This window comes from Mycteria americana, chromosome 4 (assembly GCF_035582795.1).
Source record: "Mycteria americana isolate JAX WOST 10 ecotype Jacksonville Zoo and Gardens chromosome 4, USCA_MyAme_1.0, whole genome shotgun sequence".
NCBI lineage: Eukaryota > Metazoa > Chordata > Aves > Ciconiiformes > Ciconiidae > Mycteria > Mycteria americana.
Window position 1 is genome coordinate 85,830,226 of NC_134368.1, and position 19,714 is coordinate 85,849,939.

Consider the following 19,714-nt stretch of genomic DNA (forward strand, 5'->3'; position numbering starts at 1 on the left):
CAAAAAAATCCACCCCCCACCCCCCCCCAGGTTCTAGCTGTGTAAATGTAACTTGTCTTCTGAGCGTCAGACAAGCTTTTTCTTAGGCATGCTGCTGATAATACTTTTAGTAACTGTGTTCTCGTTATGTTATTGGCAATGCTGGGGCTAACCCTTTATTCTCAGCTATAGTGTTTAGGAAAGATACAGGATACATGATATAGCTCATACTTGGCTAATACTAGCTCATGAGGCCGTAAGAGACCTGACTAACAAGAATGAGTAACCCTGAGCATTTTCTCTTGGATCATTCAGTTGTCTAGGATTGTGGAGACATGCATGAACAGGATTGCATTTGTTGAGAAGGACATCATCCTTTTTATGTATTTGCTTTCCAGAGTAAAAATTCTACATGCAGAATGTTAGTAAGAGAAATGCTAACTAGCTCCTTCTATAGGGGTCAGCAGAAGTGAGCACTGAAGATTGCTCATTTCAAGTAAAGCACAAGTAGCCCCGATTTTCATTATCTTGTTTTGTCATAAGGAGAGTGCACCAGTGGAGTAGATAAAGCCAGTCCCAGGAAAGACACTCACGTTACGTTGTGTATTTTTGGGGGGAAAGCACCAAGGATATATTATGTCAGTGCTCTGTTTCCATCTTTGGAGGCATTTATGGATATTGATATTGTAGTTTGATGTCAAGTACTCTGAAAAAGTTTCCCTCCTTCAGTGGTTTCGAGAGCTGAAGTCAATGATATACTTTCTTGTTTACTTCCATTCTCTAGAGTGCCTAGGCTTGAAGAGAATCTATGCATATCTTTTGCTATTTTATTTTGTAAGAAACCTCTTGATCTAGCACAGTGCAAACCTGTTGACTGAAAACACATAATGGAAATTCTTTCTTTATTTCTTATACATTAATACTTGAAATTTATTTGGTAACTTTAATGTTACTCTTATCTGCCAAAGGCAGTGGAAAGAGTTTGTTTTTTGGCAGTGATAGCTCTTAAGCAACAGACATGTTCTTACATTTACCATATGAAAACTGTTTGTTCTTTATCACAACAATAAGGTATCATGAAATAGGTTGTGTAGCTCTGTTTTTTCCTGCAGTCTTTTACAAGTGGATTCCCAGAGCTGCTCAGGGAGTTTTAATATTCACAACTTGTTGCAAGTGATTTAGACTTTTGCTTTATGCTGTTGAGGAACCTTCTGAAACTCCTTCCATAGTTGTGTATTAATGGTATTTTAAATTTTCATGTACCTTTGTCTATGGCTTAAAAAAAAAAAAAAGACAAAGACTGTTCAGTGAGCCAACTGTGAGTGGAGACAGTGTTCTGATGGTTCTTCTATAATGAGATACAGGGTTTCTGCTAAATAAGGAAGCTGAGGAGAAACACTGATTATTTGCCTTCATCCAGGATAACATTTGAAAAAATAATCCAACTCTAGGCTTCCCATTACTTTGCATGTTGAAAATTTTGCTAAACTGAAGCCAGGACTTGACTAAATACATACTTGGCGTTGCAACTACATATAGTTGAAGAGTATTATAATGTGTACTCACAGAGGCGAGTTATGTTAGTTCTGAAATTCCGTGACTTGGGAGGTGTTTTATTTGAGAACTGGTTGATCTTTTACTACCTTATTATTTTTTGTTGTTGTTTGAGAGTCATTTATCTTCTCAAATCATAATAGAAGTGCGGTACTGAAAATGGTAGGAATGACTGCAAACAAAACTTTAGGATAAAAAGGGCAAATCCTCCTGAAACTCAACAAATGTCAAATTGTGTCTTAAACCATAATTATACCACGTAAATTTATGGAAATCATACAAATATTTCTTACTTCAGAAGACATAGCAATTTGTTCAAATTGTCTGGTATTGCTTCATTTTTTTTTTTTTTTTCCAATTTATTTTCAGACTTGGAGCTAAGTTATTAAGAAACAGAAAGAAAAAAATGACTACCAAAAAAAAAAATCCATGAAGCCTAGAAGTTCTTATAAGACGTAACTTTTAAAAGAAATTACTTGAATATTTTTCTTTTGTTGAAGCAGTAGAAAATTGCATGTTACTTTAGTAAAAGTAGTAACGGCTTCACTTTCTTAGCAGGGTAGTCTCGTGTTCCCAAGATGAGGACTGAAGTGATTCACTGCACAGTTAGAAGCAGTATCAGTGTTAAACCTCCACATAACAGCATATTAAATTACATCCCTGTTGATCTTGAAAATTTTTCTGAATAGCTACACTGAAAGTATTTTAGGATAAGACAACTTACACTCTAATACCTTTTAGCATATTCTTGTTGTGTCATCCAAGACAAAACCGCTCTTGTTTCCAAACCAACAGAGAATGAGAGGTTTGGGGGGGGACAGTTATGGTTGATTTATGGGGGAGAGAAACAGGTTATCTAGGCTTTGGAATGTCTGTGGGTAATTGAGGCACCACTGTATCAATAAGCTTCACTTACATGTATTACAAATATAATATATAATAAAGAAAAAAGGTTTTTGGTGCTTCAACATGTAGCATCAAATGGGCTTTAATATACAGCGTACTGAAATCAATTTCCTTTCATATTGGCCTTTGCTCTGGGACCAAAGCTGGGATGATTTTATCCTTTAATGAGCTGTAGCAAGGAAATAAGTGGGCTTCTACATGTGCATCACTGCTACTGGAAAAAGTAGCTTGTGCTTATACAAGTCTGTATCTTATTGGTATGGATCAGGAGGCCGCAGATCAGACCTCTGTCCTGAAAAATAAGTGGAGGATAGTCCTTACATTATGGTGATCTTTCTTTGTGATGTGACTGCTTGGAAAGATTTTTGGGATATGGGCACCTGATTTCCAGTTTAGACTGTGGATTTCTGAGTGAATGCCATGTTGCAGATGTTTAACTTGTAATTTTAATCAAGAAGTAAACAAATAGAAGAGAATATTCTCTTCTGCATTCACAGTAGTGATAAAGAGGAGGTTCATTGTAATGATTTCTGTGAAGAATCACGTGTCTCTCTCTTTCTCTCAAAAGATGTAAGCAGATTTTCAGTATACAGTGTCTCTCCCCCTCTCTTAGGTAATTCACTGAATTTTAAAACTATTAGCAATATTAACCTGGCTTCTGCTATAACCTTCAACCACATCACAACAGTCTGAATACTAATACTGCTATAACACAAGTTACTTCATTTTTGTCATATGAGTTTGCCTCTATTGATGTGAATGAGGTTCTAAAGCAAGTATTTCTTGTTTTGAGAGTTCTTTTAAATTCAGGAAGATGCCTCTTACCATTTAAGTTTCAAAAAATGAAGCCTATTTCATCTTTTTCTTGTTAGCCTAAAGAGAGCCTATTACTGGAGGTGCTGATAAAACCTGTGCTCCGTTGCACTGGAAGCCATTTCCACTGGTTGCCATTTCACCTTTGGCTATAGAGTTTAATCTCACATTTCTGGCTATGTTGTTGTGATGACTACTTTCTACTTTCTTAATTTCCCGATGAAATTATTACCTGATGTGATATTTCTTTTCTTTCTGTTCTCAGGACCCAGCTTTTCATTTGTCTTTGTTGCTTTTATTCATTTTTCTGAAACAGTAAACATCAGTGTATTGCCACAAAAATCTGGTATCTTTAAACCTTTTTTTTGTCTTTATAAGGTGAGAGGACCTTCAAGTGTGATCATTGTGATGCTACTTTCAAAAGAAAGGACACATTAAATGTTCATATTCAAGTTGTACATGATGGACATAAGAAATACAAGTGTGATCTCTGTGACAAAGCTTTTGTGACACCCTCAGTCCTGAAGAGTCATAAAAAAGTGAGTAGAATCAGTTCTATCATATTCATTTCTTCTGTGCCCTTAAGGTTGTGACTGAACATAAAATCCTCAGATGCTTCTGCATTTCTGGCTTTTCAGTAGAAAGCTGTGACGGTGCTTAACATTCCAAAATGTTTATTGCAATAGCAGGGTTACTGGTGGTATGCAGAACCTGCAGCGGGTGCATATGTATAAATCCAGTGTAGGTACTCCAGCATCAGGTGTGTAGCAGGATGGGACTTGCTGCACTGCTCTTACCATGCTCCTTTCTGCCTATCTCTGCAATGGAATTGGGGTAAACTTTAGAAGAAAGCTTGCTCACTAGTTTGCCTGAGGTAAGACTTATGTTACAGGGAAGAAATGTGAAGAAAATTATTGAATCAAGAACAAATCAGCTCAGGTGTTGCCACCAAATGCAGATTGTGAGAGTTTGTTGAAAAACATCATGCATATATTATTTGCCATATAATATGCACTTCATATATGCATGTAAAATTTTGTAATAACAAAACTTGAGTGTCACCGAGTTACTTGGTACAATATTTTCAGCACATGATTATCGTGAGCGCTGTGCATTGCGACACAAATCTGTATTTAAAATTGAGGAAAAAATGTAAGGGAGTCTTTCAACATCTCTCCAACCCTACTGTGTCTTACAGGTGTGGGAACTAGCATGTGTCTTTGGAGCCTAAATCAATAGCAGATAGCAGACTATTGAATTCTCTAATGTAATGGACAGCACTGCGTCCTTAATGTGTGTTTGATTTTTAACATGTTTACAGATTGCAAAAAGTAATGGAACCAGCTAGGAACAAAGTCTCTTTGGTTTCTTTTGTGGTCTTTAAAAGGTCTTGATCTTCCATCAAATGCATGTTAATGCATTTGCTGTCTGTCTTTGTTTTCAGTCTGTTTTAAATGCTGCTTGTCTCATACTTAATATGCATTAAGTTATTTAGTAATTATAGTTGCTGGAAAATAAAGTTTCTTGTGATTGAGTGACATAACTGTATAACCAAGATGTATTTCTCCCAAATACACTTAGTGGAAGATTTTCACCCGTACTGTAGAAGAACTAGAATGACATGGGGTTGCCTTGTTTGTAGATTTCAGTGCATGTACTATAATATGATTGAGATTCAAATGACTTGGTTCATCAGTGGTTGTTCAGCCTGTGAAATCAGTTGAGTTTTGCTGTAGTAGAGAGAGAACTTTATATTGTAGGATATTCTTCCTCTCTTCTCTTATATTACTTTTAGAATAAGGAGTACTAAAGCGTGTTTATTTTTCAAGCCCCAATATATTGGTCTAAGGAGCTAAAAAATAAAGGGTATACAAAATAAACTTGCGATTTGTTTCTGATTATGTTCTTGGGGAGCAAGACTTTAGGAAGGCATAGTATCTTTCATTAGACAAACTGATTGGTTTGGAAAAAGCAGACCGCTTTTCAGACACACAATCCTTTTCACCCTTATCTACTTGTTTTAATCACTTGAGTAACAGACCTAGCCTAGAATACTGGTACATTGATTTGAGATGAACTTTTGATGAAGGATCTTGCCAAGAGGGATCATAAGATCCCCAAATCAAAAAATATTACCTGGAATCATTGATGAGCTCTGCATAAATTTTTAAACTTCTGTTCCTCAGATTCCTTTCTAAAAAATTCAGTATGACTTATTATTTCATGTTAAAAATGGCCATATGCATATATGTATTTGTATTTTAATGGAAGACAGCTACTGTTTATCATTTATCCCTATTATTTCTTTGACATTCCTTCTTAATTGTAACTGCTATTGCTTTGTGCTGCTGTCAGCCTAGACTAGCTGTATGTGAGCCTTGTAGTTGTAATGCATTGCTCCAGGAAATCCTTTTTTGTTGTTGTTGTTTGGAATTAATTAATAGCTGGCTGTCTGGTATCCTCCAATGTTGCTGTTAGAGATATAAGTGATTTCTAAAGAACTCTATCCTGATCAAGAGGGATTTAACATTCATATGCCTAATGTCAGGGAATGAAAACTATGCAAGTCTGTCCAGTATTGAAATGATATCTCATTTACTCTTCCTTCAGCTGCAGCATAATATGTACTATGTGAGATAAGGTTTTTATGATGTAATGAAGACTTTTATATCACTTCAATGTCTTTCATAAAAATAAGAATTAATTTCCCTGTCTGAAGAGTCATGTGCAAAGCTTGAAACCCAAATTGTCAGCTGTACATGTAACTTAATGTGTTATCTTTCCTATCCCATTTAAATTAACACTTATAAATGAAGTAATCCAAAATTCTTCACTAAAAGAGCAGTCACAGTTATAAGGAAAAGTTATTCAATAGGCCGATAAATCTTCAGTTCAGAATTGGGCATTGAAAGTACAGCGTGAAAAATTATGAGAAGCTGTGTGATGAGAACTTATTTCAAGGCAGTCTTGCTGTTGACCACACAGGTCGGATGGAAGAGTTTGTGATTATTTATTTTTTTCCATTTTGAAATAATTCTTGTTGTATCAGCAGGCATTCTACCCTTAAAAGCTTGATTTCAAAAGACAAACTGAGTGTATGATTTAGTGTTAGTGACAATTACAATACACTTTTTGTAATCAATTCTCTAAATGCAATCTTGATTCTAGCATTTATTACAAACTAGATAGGATCTAGCATGCAATTTGTGTTGACTGAAATCACTGAGAACTTCTACTTTGAAGGGTTATTGTCTGTCATAGTTCAGATGAACTGGTGGCTGGGTTCCATTCATATGAGGCAGTCAGAAATCATATGCAGAAGTATGTCCATACAGATCTTCTAAAGCTCCAGTTCAAGTTTGCAATTTGAAAAGTTATACTAGGTTAGGTAAACTATTTTCACTACATTTCGTAATGTAATAAAATTCTGTGAAATTATAAGCTTTTAAAAATAGACCCATTTATGAAGATTAATTTTATTGGGTAACCAAATTATTGTTTGCTGGTTTAGAAACCACTATCACAGATATCAAACTGAAAAATAGGTGTCTTATTCTTGCAATCATGAAAATACACAAAGGTGAATTGAGCATTTTTAATAGTAACTATTTAGGAAATAGTAAACTTAGGAACTGAAAAGCCAATTTATTTTGCCATTAATAATGAGATTTGTTTAGAAATTTTAGAAGAAAATTGAAAGAACACCTATAGCTAATTCTTTAGAATCTCTGCCTGATGTGATGGTATAAAATATGTAATGGAGACAATAGTGGTCAATATCAATACAGTTAAAATATTCCATATTTCACTTCTTTTAAAGCTATGCTGAAGCTTTTGTTCTTGTTTTTCCTCACCCCATGTAGACTCACACAGGAGAAAAAGAGAAGATTTGCCCGTATTGCGGACAGAAGTTTGCAAGCAATGGAACGCTGAGAGTTCATATTCGAAGCCACACAGGTACAGTGTTGTTTATTGTAATGAACAGAGAAGGCTTTCTAAATATGTAACAAGGTATCTGTAAGTATGTCCACAATTGGTCTATCTACAAACAGAAATGCAAATTGACGGGTAGGCCTAACACAGCATCTTTTTCAGACATTTTACCTGCTTAGTGTGTAAAACTAGATTCTATTCTCAACTGTAATTATGTATGAATGTGTGTATATATCACAGAATCACAGAATCATATAGGTTGGAAAAGACCTTTAAGATCATCGAGTCCAACCATAAACCTAACACTGCCAAAAACCACCACTACACCATGTCTCTAAGTACCTCATCCAAACGCCCTTTAAATACCTCCAGGGATGGCGACTCAACCACTTCCCTGGGCAGTCTGTTCCAATGCTTGATAACCCTCTCGGTGAAGAAAAATTTCCTGATATCCAGTCTAAACCTCCCCTGGCGCAACTTGAGGCCATTTCCTCTTGTCCTATCACTTGTTACCTGGGAGAAGAGACCGACCTCCTCCTCTCTACAACCTCCTTTCAGGTAGTTGTAGAGAGCGATGAGGTCTCCCCTCAGCCTCCTTTTCTCCAGGCTAAACAGTCCCAGCTCCCTCAGCCGCTCCTCATAAGACTTCTGCTCCAGATCCTTCACCAGCTTCGTTGCCCTTCTCTGTACGCGCTCCAGTACCTCAATATCCCTCTTGTAGTGGGGGGCCCAAAACTGAACACAGTATTCGAGGTGCGGCCTCACCAGTGCCGAGTACAGGGGCACAATCACTTCCCTAGTCCTGCTGGCCACGCTATTTTTGATACAGGCCAGGATGCCATTGGCCTTCATATATATGAATAGTTATATGTATATACAATATGAGTTCATTAATCTCCGTGGCTGCTAAGGTGTTTTGAAACCCTGATTTCATATTAATGTAACTTCTGACCTTACCATGACCTGCATGTTACCCAAATTAGAATGTTCTCCCTTGAGTATGCTTTAACTCAAAATTTGTTTTCTCTTGCAACATCTGACTCATTCTGCTGATCTCCTAATATTCCTGGGTCTGAGTTATGTAACTTATTTTATATTGCCACCCAGATTGCATTACTGTTTCCCTACCATGTTATATATGTGCTTCTGGAAACACACTGAAAATAAATTAGTTATGTTGTCATGCTGATAGGTTTCATTTTGTGAGCTTACGCTTTCATTCAAATAAGTGGCAGGCAACTGAAAGGGGTTTCTTTGTGATAATTTGTTTCCAACATATAATGGTATAGTTTTGCCTTTGGCAGTCAAAGCATAAGTTAACAAATAGCCTTCCTATGACATTCCATTCACTTTGCATAAGCAAATTTGGTTTGCAGGGAGACGACAGAATTGGTGTTTTTAATCATTTGGCTTTCTACTATGTTTGGAAAAGTCTTAATCACTTCAGTCTATCAGGACCACCTGTTACGATTACAGGTTTTACTAGTTTTTGATATATTGTGATTTTTGGATTTGACTGCTATAGGCACTAGCAAATTTTTATCCTGGTTCTGCAGTCAGGATAAAAGGCTGAAATTGACTTTTATGTTTAGCTCTTAGTCTTTACTAAATTCCATGTTTGGAACATTTATCCCTCATAGCAGCTGTATAAAAGCATATACATATAAGCCTGTGTGTATGCATTCTGCTCAAGTGGTTCACATATACTGTATAATCATAGACACAAAAGACGATGAAGGTCAAAGCTGGCCAGTCCCAGAATCGCAGTGCAGCAGTTGTCCATTACTCCTCTTTATTCTTGTTCTTTCTTCCACAACTCCACCTTATCACATGCTTTCAAAGTCATTCCTACACAGTCTCACCTGTTCTGTCTTTCTCTTCAGTCTTCTGTCCCGTAAACTGTGGGTTTCTCTTCTTTTTCTGACTTCCTGAAGATGCAGGGAAGAGGAAGAAAAAAACCCCCAACACTCATGCAGCATTGTGGTATGAGGATTTAGAGAACCCTTGGGGACTGTGCCTTTTGGAAGGACCAACCACTTACCCACCTGGGCTGTTCTTTAACAAATCAGGCAGACAGGAGTAAAGGGAAGCAATTCAATAGTATTGTTAGTCACTGAGCACATCAGTCCAGGCTTCTAGGAATAGGACTGCCTTGATTTCTAACCTGTGTTAACTTTTTTTCATGAAATTATTTTGCTGTTTTAATTATGGATATTTCTTTACCTTCACCTTGCCATCCCATGAGGAACTGCATTACCCTTTAATTTTCTGATATTTTGGCATACTAGACTTTCATGAAAATTAGGACCTTCATAGGTGTGGTGGTTTTTGTTGTTTGTTTGGTTTTTTTTTTTTTTTTTTCTTCCCTCCAATGCTTAAAGGAATGTCAAAATGTTACTCTAATTCTTCATTAAAATCTCTGGGTTCACATTCCAATGTTTTTTTGCAGGCAAGTCTGCTTTACTGCCTTTACTAGTGCGGTGCTTTTGTTTTTTTGTTTTTGTTTGCACAGATTAGAAAGGCCCTAGTTTTTCAAGTTGATAGTGCAGATGGCTCTTCGGAAAATGCTTTATAGCTGTCTGAGTGAAAATGCTTTTCACACATGTGCTTCTACCAGTTACATTTAATGTTTCAGCTCTCTCAAGCAGGCTTTCCTAAACTTAGGAGTTTAGGCTAAGGTGAGTTTGATGAAACCACACACCAGAGACCTCTAACCTTGACTATGGAGCCTTGCGAAATTTGTAGCCACTATTATACAACAAACAGTGAACTATGACATTTTGAACTTATTTGAAGTAGAAAGGCACTGAAGATTTCCAGTACGTTTGTAAATTAAATAAGGTGGGAGAAACTACCTTGCCAGGAGATGATACAGGTTGGAATTATGGGAATATGCAGTGTGAAAACAAGTTATGAAAGAATAACACTGCAGAAGGAGGGAAACTTTCAAGGCTTCTGTCTTTACCTAAAAAGCCAGAAACAGTCATTTTAAAGAGAGTTACTAATTCAGGAAAAATGCCTTGCTAAATTCATTTATAATGACCTGTGATAAATAAACTCTGATCCTTTCCTCTTCCAGTCTAGCTGCTATTGTGATGTCAATCACTTTATGATTTATGATTCACATCTTTCACTGTGAGAATCAACTGAAGTACATTTTCGTGGTGTTCTTGATGTCATTCTATTATGATTCCTGACCATTTCTTGATTATCTGGATGAAATGTGAAGGGAAAAAAAAAGGCAGGGGGAGGAGCTGCTGCTAAGTTGTGAATTGGGGTTTAAAAAACAAATCTGTAAGTTATATGGCAAAATGCCTTATGTGAGGTTTAGTGAGAAAATGTCATAGTTAGGTTCATGTTGTACTTCTGGAGAGGTGGTTTTGACTTGTGCTGTACCTGAAGACTTCATCCGAGTTGTTCACGATCATAATACATGCAGACTAATCACAAGAGGAGATTGTTGTCCAATGTTCAGTGGGCCTGAGGAAGCATAGCTTTCTGAGGAATAGCTTGCATCATTTCCAGAGAAAGTAAGGGTATTTGGTGAAGGGAATCCGTGTCATCTGCAAACAGTACAAAAAACACCGAGTACTCATTTGATGGCTTTTAGTAATAAAGTTCACTGCATCGTGAAAATCCTTGACAACTTTTCAGGCATTTTCTGAGCAGTAAGAAATTTTCAGTTCATCAAACAGTGGAGCCACAAACTTATTTTATTCAGTGATGGATGTTTGGTTTCTAAATGTTGCAGTGTTGAATACTTCATGCTCTTGGTATCTATTAAATTCTGTGGTTTTGAATTAATCAGTTCAAAACTGTGCCTTCTTTTTTTTTTTGGTCAGACTTCAAAGTATCACTTTTCATTCTGAGCTAGAAGTGAAACAAGCAGCCACTGTCCGTTTTCAAGAGATGATTCATCTTTGTGAATAAGCCTTCAGCTGGGGCTAAGCTTTTGGTGCAACTAAGCAGTACACCGTAAGTGTAAATATTGCGAAGACCTTGATGTCTTAGTGATTACAGCTGATTGGGTTTGAGATGCTGTTGCACGCACTTGTGTTATCCCATTTTCTGTGCACGTGGTCAGCTAGACTTTGTTTTATTAGCTACTTTGTATAAGAGGCTTTGTTCTGTATTTACAAAATAAAGCCAGGCAGAGCTCTTTAAAAGAGAGTTGTGTATCAGTTTTTATCCTTTTTTTATTTATAAAGCTGTTCTTTATAAAAGTCGAGGTTCTTGGGTACCCTCCTGGTTCTGCTTTGGAATTGTGTTTTTGATAGGCTTAATAATCCGTACACAAAGAGAAGCTCAGTGGGTTTTTGGCTTTTATTTAATACGCAGCATGTGTTCTTAAACATTGTTACTCACAGATGTATGCATGCTTCCTCGATAAGCAATTTTCTTCCCTCTTTTTCTTAGAGTAAGACTCTGTAAATGAGCCCTAACAGTACTTGGCCTTTTGCAGAAACTGAGCTGGTTTGGGGTGAGTGAACATGTCTGCATGTGCATGTATAGAGGGAAGGGGTTGATGTTTGCATCTGAACCTAGCATATTGCTCTGTAATTCATCATCTGGGTTTCTAGCCTTGGCATGACAGAGACAGCGCTCTGTAGGTCAGCTGAAACACTATAGCACATTCTCCCTCTGCTGTATCCTGTTGGTTTATGACTTCTTAGGGTCAGAGGGAGCTGGGGTTAATTCAGCAAAAGAATCCTCTGACTGTGATATAAATTCCTTCGCTTGTTCATAAATTGTAAAAGAAATTCTATGGTCTGCTCCTTGGGGTTGAAAACTGCGGGCCGGCCAGGAGGTTAATTACTTCCCTAAAGTTTCAAGCAACTTTCAGTGTTAACAGTTACTGGCTGCGGTTTGTGCAACTTCACAGTTGCCTAATACAAAGGTATTTAAAGATGTTAGTTGCTGTCTCTTGTGTGTGTTTGTGTGTGTATGTATTTGTGTGTGCCTATGTAATATATATATATATATATAGACACACGTGCATTTTATCTGTCTGATGTTTATACTGTTGTTTTCCTAGTTACTTGTATCCTAATCCCTTCCATCTTTGGGATGTAGCACATCAAGTTGTGGAACAATGAAAGTTGTTGTGAGGTAGTTTATATGTGCAGGTTAATTTATTTTTGAGTTAGGAGAATCGAGTGTTTTAACTGTAATTCTGTCCTTTCTATGCTGTCTTTTACCTACTCTGTTACATAGGGACCGGTGAGGGACAACTGATGACCATACATGTCTTCCAGAAAATGCTTACACATGCAAATATAGTTTAAAATGTAACCTTGTTTTGCTTCTCCATCACATTTAGTCAAAGTCCTGATAAAAAGCCAGTAAGATATCTATGACTTTACATCTGTCCTAAATGTTTTCTGAAAAGATTACTGTTTCTATTCTATACCATTTAAAAGCCATGACTTAATGTGGCATTCTTACATGTTATATTCTCTTGGTATGTGGAAAAACACGAGTTGAGAAGGTTCTTTGTAAATTTGCTTCCATATACGTGAATAAAAGATAATACCAAGAGATTATATTAAAACAGCAAAAAGGATTCAGACCATGGACTTCCATATCCTTTGTGTCAACACAGTTAAGCTTACCTTTTCAATTTCCATTTCCATAATTAAAGGCTGTTTTATAAGCTTATGAAAACATTTCATCATACTTGTCCCCTATAACTTTAGGTGCTTTAACTCTCCCTTCTTGAGTTGTGTCTCATCCTCTGCATTGAGAGCCTGATGTTATGGTCCTAACTTTGGTGTTGTAGTCGCATTTCTACAATTTGATTAACTAGGCATTTAAGCATATTTAAAATCATATTTAAGGTCCAACCATGTAAAAAAATCTAGGTCCAAATTTTGCACTTTTGTGTAAAAATTCCTGATTAACCAAACAAAAAATATTAGTTGTGGAGTTATAATAAAAATCTTTGGTTATTAACAGTAGTTCAATCATCTATGAACATAAGAGACTTCATAGTAGTTGAAGGAAGTAATGAGTTGAATTACAGTATAACTCTTGTTTATTGCTGTGTAAAATATGTCTCCAAAGCTTTAATAGCTAAACAGGCAACTGTCTGTACATGTACATAAGAAATAATGTACAGCCAGGATCCTCATTCTAGCAAATCTTCTGGCAAATTACCTTATAAGTAATTTATATTTTCTTACATTAAAAAAAAAAGATAAAAGGGAAGCTTGAAGGAACTTCCTCTCATATCACAATGAAGTATGTGAAAAAATGTTTCTGTATCTAGTCAGTGAACAGCTTGCAAATGTCTACAGATAGGTGGTTTCTATTCAATAACTTATAAATGATCTCTCTTTTATCTACTGAATTTAAAAAGGAGCTTGCAGAAGGCCTCAAAGGTAAGGATTCTGCATTTCTAAACCTTTCAGTTTATACATCATTGTCCTATTTATCTCCAGACAACAGTTAAATCTTTAAAAGTACCTGTATAGTTTCATGCAGCTGTCAGCTTCTTGTTGTCTGCTTCCATGAATGAAGAAATGTTCTTATAAGAGATGGATTATTTGAATGCTAGTGACATCTTTAGATCAAATGAATTACTGATTGATTAATGCATATACTTTAAAAGATTTGGCTGACCATGGGGTTCACTGAAGTCACAGTTGTTAATGCTCCATTCATAGGGAAACCAAATTGCTTAATTCCACTGATAGATGCAAAGAATGAAACTGTTTTATTCTTTAAGTGTGTCAGGGTGTTTTTGGTGACTAAAATCTTAATACCACTGTAGAACTGATGAGAGTCTGTAAGTATATAATAATGGTAGTTATTTCATGCTTTACTGTACAGATTTAGATAGCCTTCTTATTTTGTAGGGTCCTTTACTATTCTTTATAATTCATTTAGTTACAAATAGCTAAAATCTCAATTATATCATGACAGTTTGTATGGACCAGATAGGACAAACGTTTGACTATTGGTCTCTAACTACAGGTTATCTGAATTCTCTGAATAAACCCAAAACTTTGCAGAAAACAAACCTTCTCAGCTGTGAAAATACTGCTTCCGTGCCTCAAAGAATAAGACATGGCTAAGTACTTACAAGAAAGAGTATTAATAGAAAAAAAAAAATGGTTAAAGCAATCTGGTTTTCTCTTACTTGGAAAAGAATAGCATTTGAGGTTTTTTTCTTATTAAATATGTGACTTTTTAGTGAATGGGAAATGCATTTGGTTGACTTACATAAAAGCAATTCTAGTTCTCCCTTGTGCCTGGAAAATACACAAGTAGTGGAGCTTGGTTAGAAAGCATTCACAAATACACAGGCTTAGTGTTGTTAATCATCAGTGAAGGAAAAAAAGGCAGAAATACTTAATCTCGTCTTCAGAGTCTGCCAAGTTTGAATGTTGGTTAAAACGAAAAATGCACAAGAAATGTCTCTAACTGACCCATACCCGAGTACTGTTTTGCTATTTCTCTCAGGCAACAGAACTGTTCTCCTCAGAGCAGTCAAAGAGCTATCCCTTTCTATATCTGGCTGACAATGAGTGTAGGATTGCATGTATATTTGGTGTTTCTGGGTCTTGTCTCTGCTGACATCCACAAGTATTTCATCTTTCAAATCATGAAGTTGTGTGGTTCTTGGCATGAGAAAGCTACTCCTGTGTGGGTACTTCTGTACCTGCTAAAGTGCTAAATTTTGAGTGTTTAATGGTTGAAAATCAGGCAGGCCAGAATTTTGTATAGGCCAGATCACTGTTTTTATTGTCTAGTCCAGATTAAGACTAGTCCAGGCATCGTAAAGAGAGCAGCTAGCTGTTGCAGTTGGCCAAGATTCTTGATTACCCTCCTGTTATTTTCCTGTCCTAGAATCCCTGGTCAAAATTATAAAAATGCTTAAGAGACCTAGGGCATTAAAAGCTTTTCAAAATGCTACTTGGTATCTAGAAGACTGCCACCTCTACACAAGAGGAAATTTATTATTTTGAAGAAGTGTTTGTCTTCTCAAGGACCATTTGACATGCTGTGCAACACCAGGGTGGTGAAATTTACTGAATGTTTTCTTAGTGTGACTATTTAATCTTCATTCAATGATTGGTTTTCTGGCATTTTCTAATTTAAGTTCTGCTGAAGTCACTTGGTTCCTTGAGTTCCTATTTAACTTAATTTTAATTCCTAATGAAGTGCCTTTCATGTGGGAGAAATTCAGTTCTGTATATCTTAGTTTTCTTTGTCTGTGTGTATAATTGTGTATTTGTGTATTATAATATTTGTATAATACATTAACTGATTTCTGTACACTTAAGGACAAAAACTTCCTCTTTAATTTGATGGGAACACCATATAGAGAGGAACAGCAGCTGAGTATAAATGTGTAAAGCTGTCAAGTGCTCTATATGAACAGATAATGTTCTAAAGCATATGTCACAAATTATAATTTTGTTATATCCGTTAACCTTTTGCCCATCCTTACTTGCTGTTGAATGCTGTCATCACCCCAGATTATCTCTGACTAAAAAAGCCCTCTTGCAATTCCCATTCTGGGCTGCTCTGTTGATCACCTGGTATGGAGTGTTGCATGTGTGATCCAGATGGCCCCCTTGCCTCCTGATTCCTCCCCAGGTGAACTGCCTTCTTTCCACCACAGTTGGGCGATCATGGAGTCTCCCTTCTTCCCCTGTCCCCTATCCCAATCTTAAGTCAGGCCTTTAAAAAGGATTATACTTTACCATAACTGTTCTGAAAATTGACATTTTGAAATAATACGCTCATATATATTTATATATATATGTATTTAAGAAATAATCTTCTAATCCTTATAATATGTAGTTCAACATCTGAAAAGGAGCTATGTTTAGAAGATGGTAAATGGTCTATGGAAGATTCTGAGGGACCACATTGCCGTAATTAGTTGTTAATTTTTTAAAGACCATCGAAGAAAACAGTTCCTTTTAAGTAACATACACTGTACATGATCTGATGTTCAGTCCAATCTGTTATAAGTCTTTTTCTGATGTTAGTGAGTGTTGATGTAGACCAGTGGTGGTGAATACCCCAACTGACCAAGCATAGACATATTAAAAAGTATAAAAAAAACCCTTGATAATTTCATGGTATAATTCCAATTCTTCATTCCTTAATACAGCAGTTTAGTTCCCATTAAGACAGAAAGCCAGGAAATTCATACATGAAGGCTAACATACACACCTGAGAATTGTGTACAAGCAAGCCGCATGGGAATGGGGATGGTAAATATGACTAAATTTAACAGAGTTAAATAAAGTAATGCCCCTATATGGTTTGAAAGAGCTCTGTGAGGCTGCTTCCAAAACTGAATGTAACAGTTCATCAAATGCATACTTTTGCATGCTGTTGACCATCTTCTCTGTGCCTGTTTCTCTTTTTTGTTTTGCTGGTCTCTTCAGCCACTTTTGTTACGGTCTCTTCACATTAGGACTGTTTCTTTGTTGCATGTTTCATTTGTCTCATTTGATGGGAATATATTTGTCACCTGTAAAGTACATATTTGTTTGATCTTACTTGAGGTCATTGTTTCAAAGTAATCACTAACACTGGTTTTATATCAGGTTTCTGCGCGATTTTGTAATTAGCTTTTTTGTGGCTAAATTGACTACAGGGAATGCGAAATACAATGTGAAAATAGAAACACATATGACTAATTTGAATTATTGTGTCTCAAAGTCTTTATTAAGTGTCTAGCTGTAGCCACTGAAATCTTGAACTAGTGTGTACTTGGTTTTGTTTCTTAATTGTTTTGCTCCCAGGGGTATCTGAGTTTGGGAAATCTGGGTGCTAAACTCACTGTAAATACTGCCTTACGGTACCTTTGATTGCAAATGTCTCATAGGAAACTGTCCATCCTGAGTTGAACTGGAACGGAAGAATCTGGTGTTTAACTTTTTATGCTACCTAAGGTCCAGTAGGTATCACGATCTCAAGCTAGAGACCTACACACTTGAGAAAAAAAGATATCACTTCTATCATGACATGTTTTCAGATCAAAATCCCATATGGTTTTCAATCATGGAATTGTTTTTCATAATCCTCGTATTAGGGTTAAATTTATTTTTATTATGTTAAAAGCTTTGTTTTTATTCATACAAAATCTGGAAGTAGAATGTCTAGACTTTGAATTATATTAAATCCACTGCAATTTATCCAAGGATTATTTATTTGGGGTTATTTGTACAGAAGTGCCATTAACATGTTGAGCAGTTTGTTCTTGAACAGCAGGGACATGACAGTCAGCTGTAACTCGAGGGTAAACATAGCATTTATTACGTCTGTCTTACTTGAATGTTTTGCTGTTTTAATGATAGCTATTGTTCTTACTTGTTGTTGCATTCACAACATTACTTCTGGGCATGTTGACTGGACAAGCTGTCAAATTAAGATGTATTTAATATGCCTACTGGATTTTGATACTGTACTAAAGTAGAAAGCCTGGTGAAATGTTTTAGTGAAAAGTGCAGATCATAGTCTCAGTTGAGGTTTAATGGCAGAGTTGCAAACACTAACATAGAAGGTCAGGCCTTTTTTCAGATATTTTCCAAATGCGAAGTGTTGGGATTAAGGCTTGGTAGTGTATTTGGAAGTTAAAAGATTCTCTGCCCCCCCTGCATTATCCATATTTTTTAATATAAATCAAATTTTTAAAAAACTCTAACCAACTACCCTCACTTTATGAAATAATACCTTTGAAAACTTACTCTACTATTGACTGCAATGAAAAGGCATTATAGTAAAAAAGGGTGCACTGATTTACTTCAGTATGATATCCCTGGTAAGGGTTTATCACTGCCTCCAAACATAAAGATATTTCCATATTTTATATATATGTATATATAAAAATATATTTATATAAAAACACAGAGTGCAAACAGCATAATTGTTAATCAGCATCAACAACTTTACCTAAGGTGCACCCTCTCTTAGTATGATGTTATCACACATTGACACCATATCTCGTAAGCATGCTTCTAGCAGTAAATCCAAGAAGAAATTGTAGTTTGTTGTAGGGGAAATAGATTTCTTTCATTTTGATGCTTAGTAACTCCTTTTTGTGAGGACAAGAGAAATAGAGATACATGACTTGCAACACCACTTCATTTGCTTGTTTTAGTCATTCTTACTTTTAATCTCCTTGTAACAGATCCATTCCTTTTCTCATCAGAGTTTTACGTTGGGAAACCTCCAAGTATTTATTGGGCGTGAGTTGATCTGAAGCTTGGTTTAATATTCCAATGCTTATAATTGATTTTTGGTTGTCTTTACTTGATTGCAGACAAATGTGAAAGCATTGATGGATAATGTTACCTTCCCAGGAGCTTTTATCACATTGCACTTGCTCTCCAGTTTTTCCTACTGACAATTCTAAACTTTGTCAAAGCACAAAACCCTGTCATTTGTGGACACTTGCAATAGTTCTGTATGAAACATTGCACTTCAGCAAACGTTCATGTGTGGGAGGAATATATTTAGCATTCATTATTTCAAATCTGTTTTTGCTCTGTTGTCATCTTATACCATTTGCATCTCACAGTATCAGAGAAAGGATCCACTGCTCCTGTTTATCTGACAGGACTTAAAGTGGGATAGGCTATGTAAGACTTCTCTTGGGGAACACCTGCTTCCCCAGTAGTCTCATTGATGAATCTGTTATTGGGACCATTCTTATGAGCAGCTGACTGGTAGCATGAATAATGTTTGCCTAGACTAGTTCTGAGGCAAGGAGGGAAGTTAACTTCTCTATCTCTGGTAAAAATTAGTAAGTAGGATTGTAATAATCTTGTGAAAATCTGCTGTCCATAAATTCAGACATCTAATCTGAATTAGTTGCCTAGGCTCCTGATACAGTAAATAAAGAAAAAGATGCATTGACTGAGGGCAGTTCATTCAGTTCTCAGACAGGCAACAAAGTTAGGCCCTTTCCAGAGAGCAATTCATCCTAACTTTCTTTTATCCTTAATTTCACTGGGATTCAGAACAACTAGTTAAAATTAAACATTACATTTTCACATGGCTGATGTCAAATGAGGGGAATCTTACTCTTGTTCACAGATCAAATAATTTTAAAATACAAGTTATTTTTTTATTAAAACCTTTTTATAAATATCCTTATACATTAGAATATAAATATCCTAATTTAAAATAATAATGGTATAAATATCCTTATTAATTATTTATTAATAATAAATATTTAATAAACCTATTTATAAATATCCATATATTTCTTACACAGTGGCACAACCTTGTCTTTGGACGGGTTACAGAGAGACTAAGAAATTTATTCTAAGAAACCTGGCTGTTGCAAGCACAGATGTGTTTTAAGTTGCCCACAGTTAAGTTCGTAAAATCCTAAAACTCTTTGAGGTAGAAGATAGGATACACATTTAAAAGATGTGTATGCACAGGGGAAACAGTTGCTTATGTAAGTGCAAGGGCACTTGTATACATTTTGGGCATACAGGCTACAAAGATTAGGCGAAAGACAATAACATAAAAAATACAAGCAACATTAAAATTA

The 19,714-nt window shown here is 36.0% G+C and overlaps 1 protein-coding gene across 5 annotated transcripts in view; it reads left to right on the plus strand.

Moving 5' to 3' along the window:
- The window catches only part of PRDM5 (PR/SET domain 5), a 94,647-nt gene that overhangs the window by 50,448 nt on the left and 24,485 nt on the right, over window positions 1-19,714 (plus strand). For all 5 annotated transcript variants that reach the window (XR_012775659.1, XM_075501163.1, XM_075501166.1 and 2 more), the window contains exons 12-13: window positions 3,631-3,791; window positions 7,116-7,209. Coding sequence is in view for 4 of the 5 variants with exons in the window: in XM_075501163.1 (XP_075357278.1) it covers window positions 3,631-3,791; window positions 7,116-7,209 (255 nt within the window). In the remaining variant the exon portion in view is untranslated. The remainder of the gene's footprint in view (window positions 1-3,630; window positions 3,792-7,115; window positions 7,210-19,714) is intronic.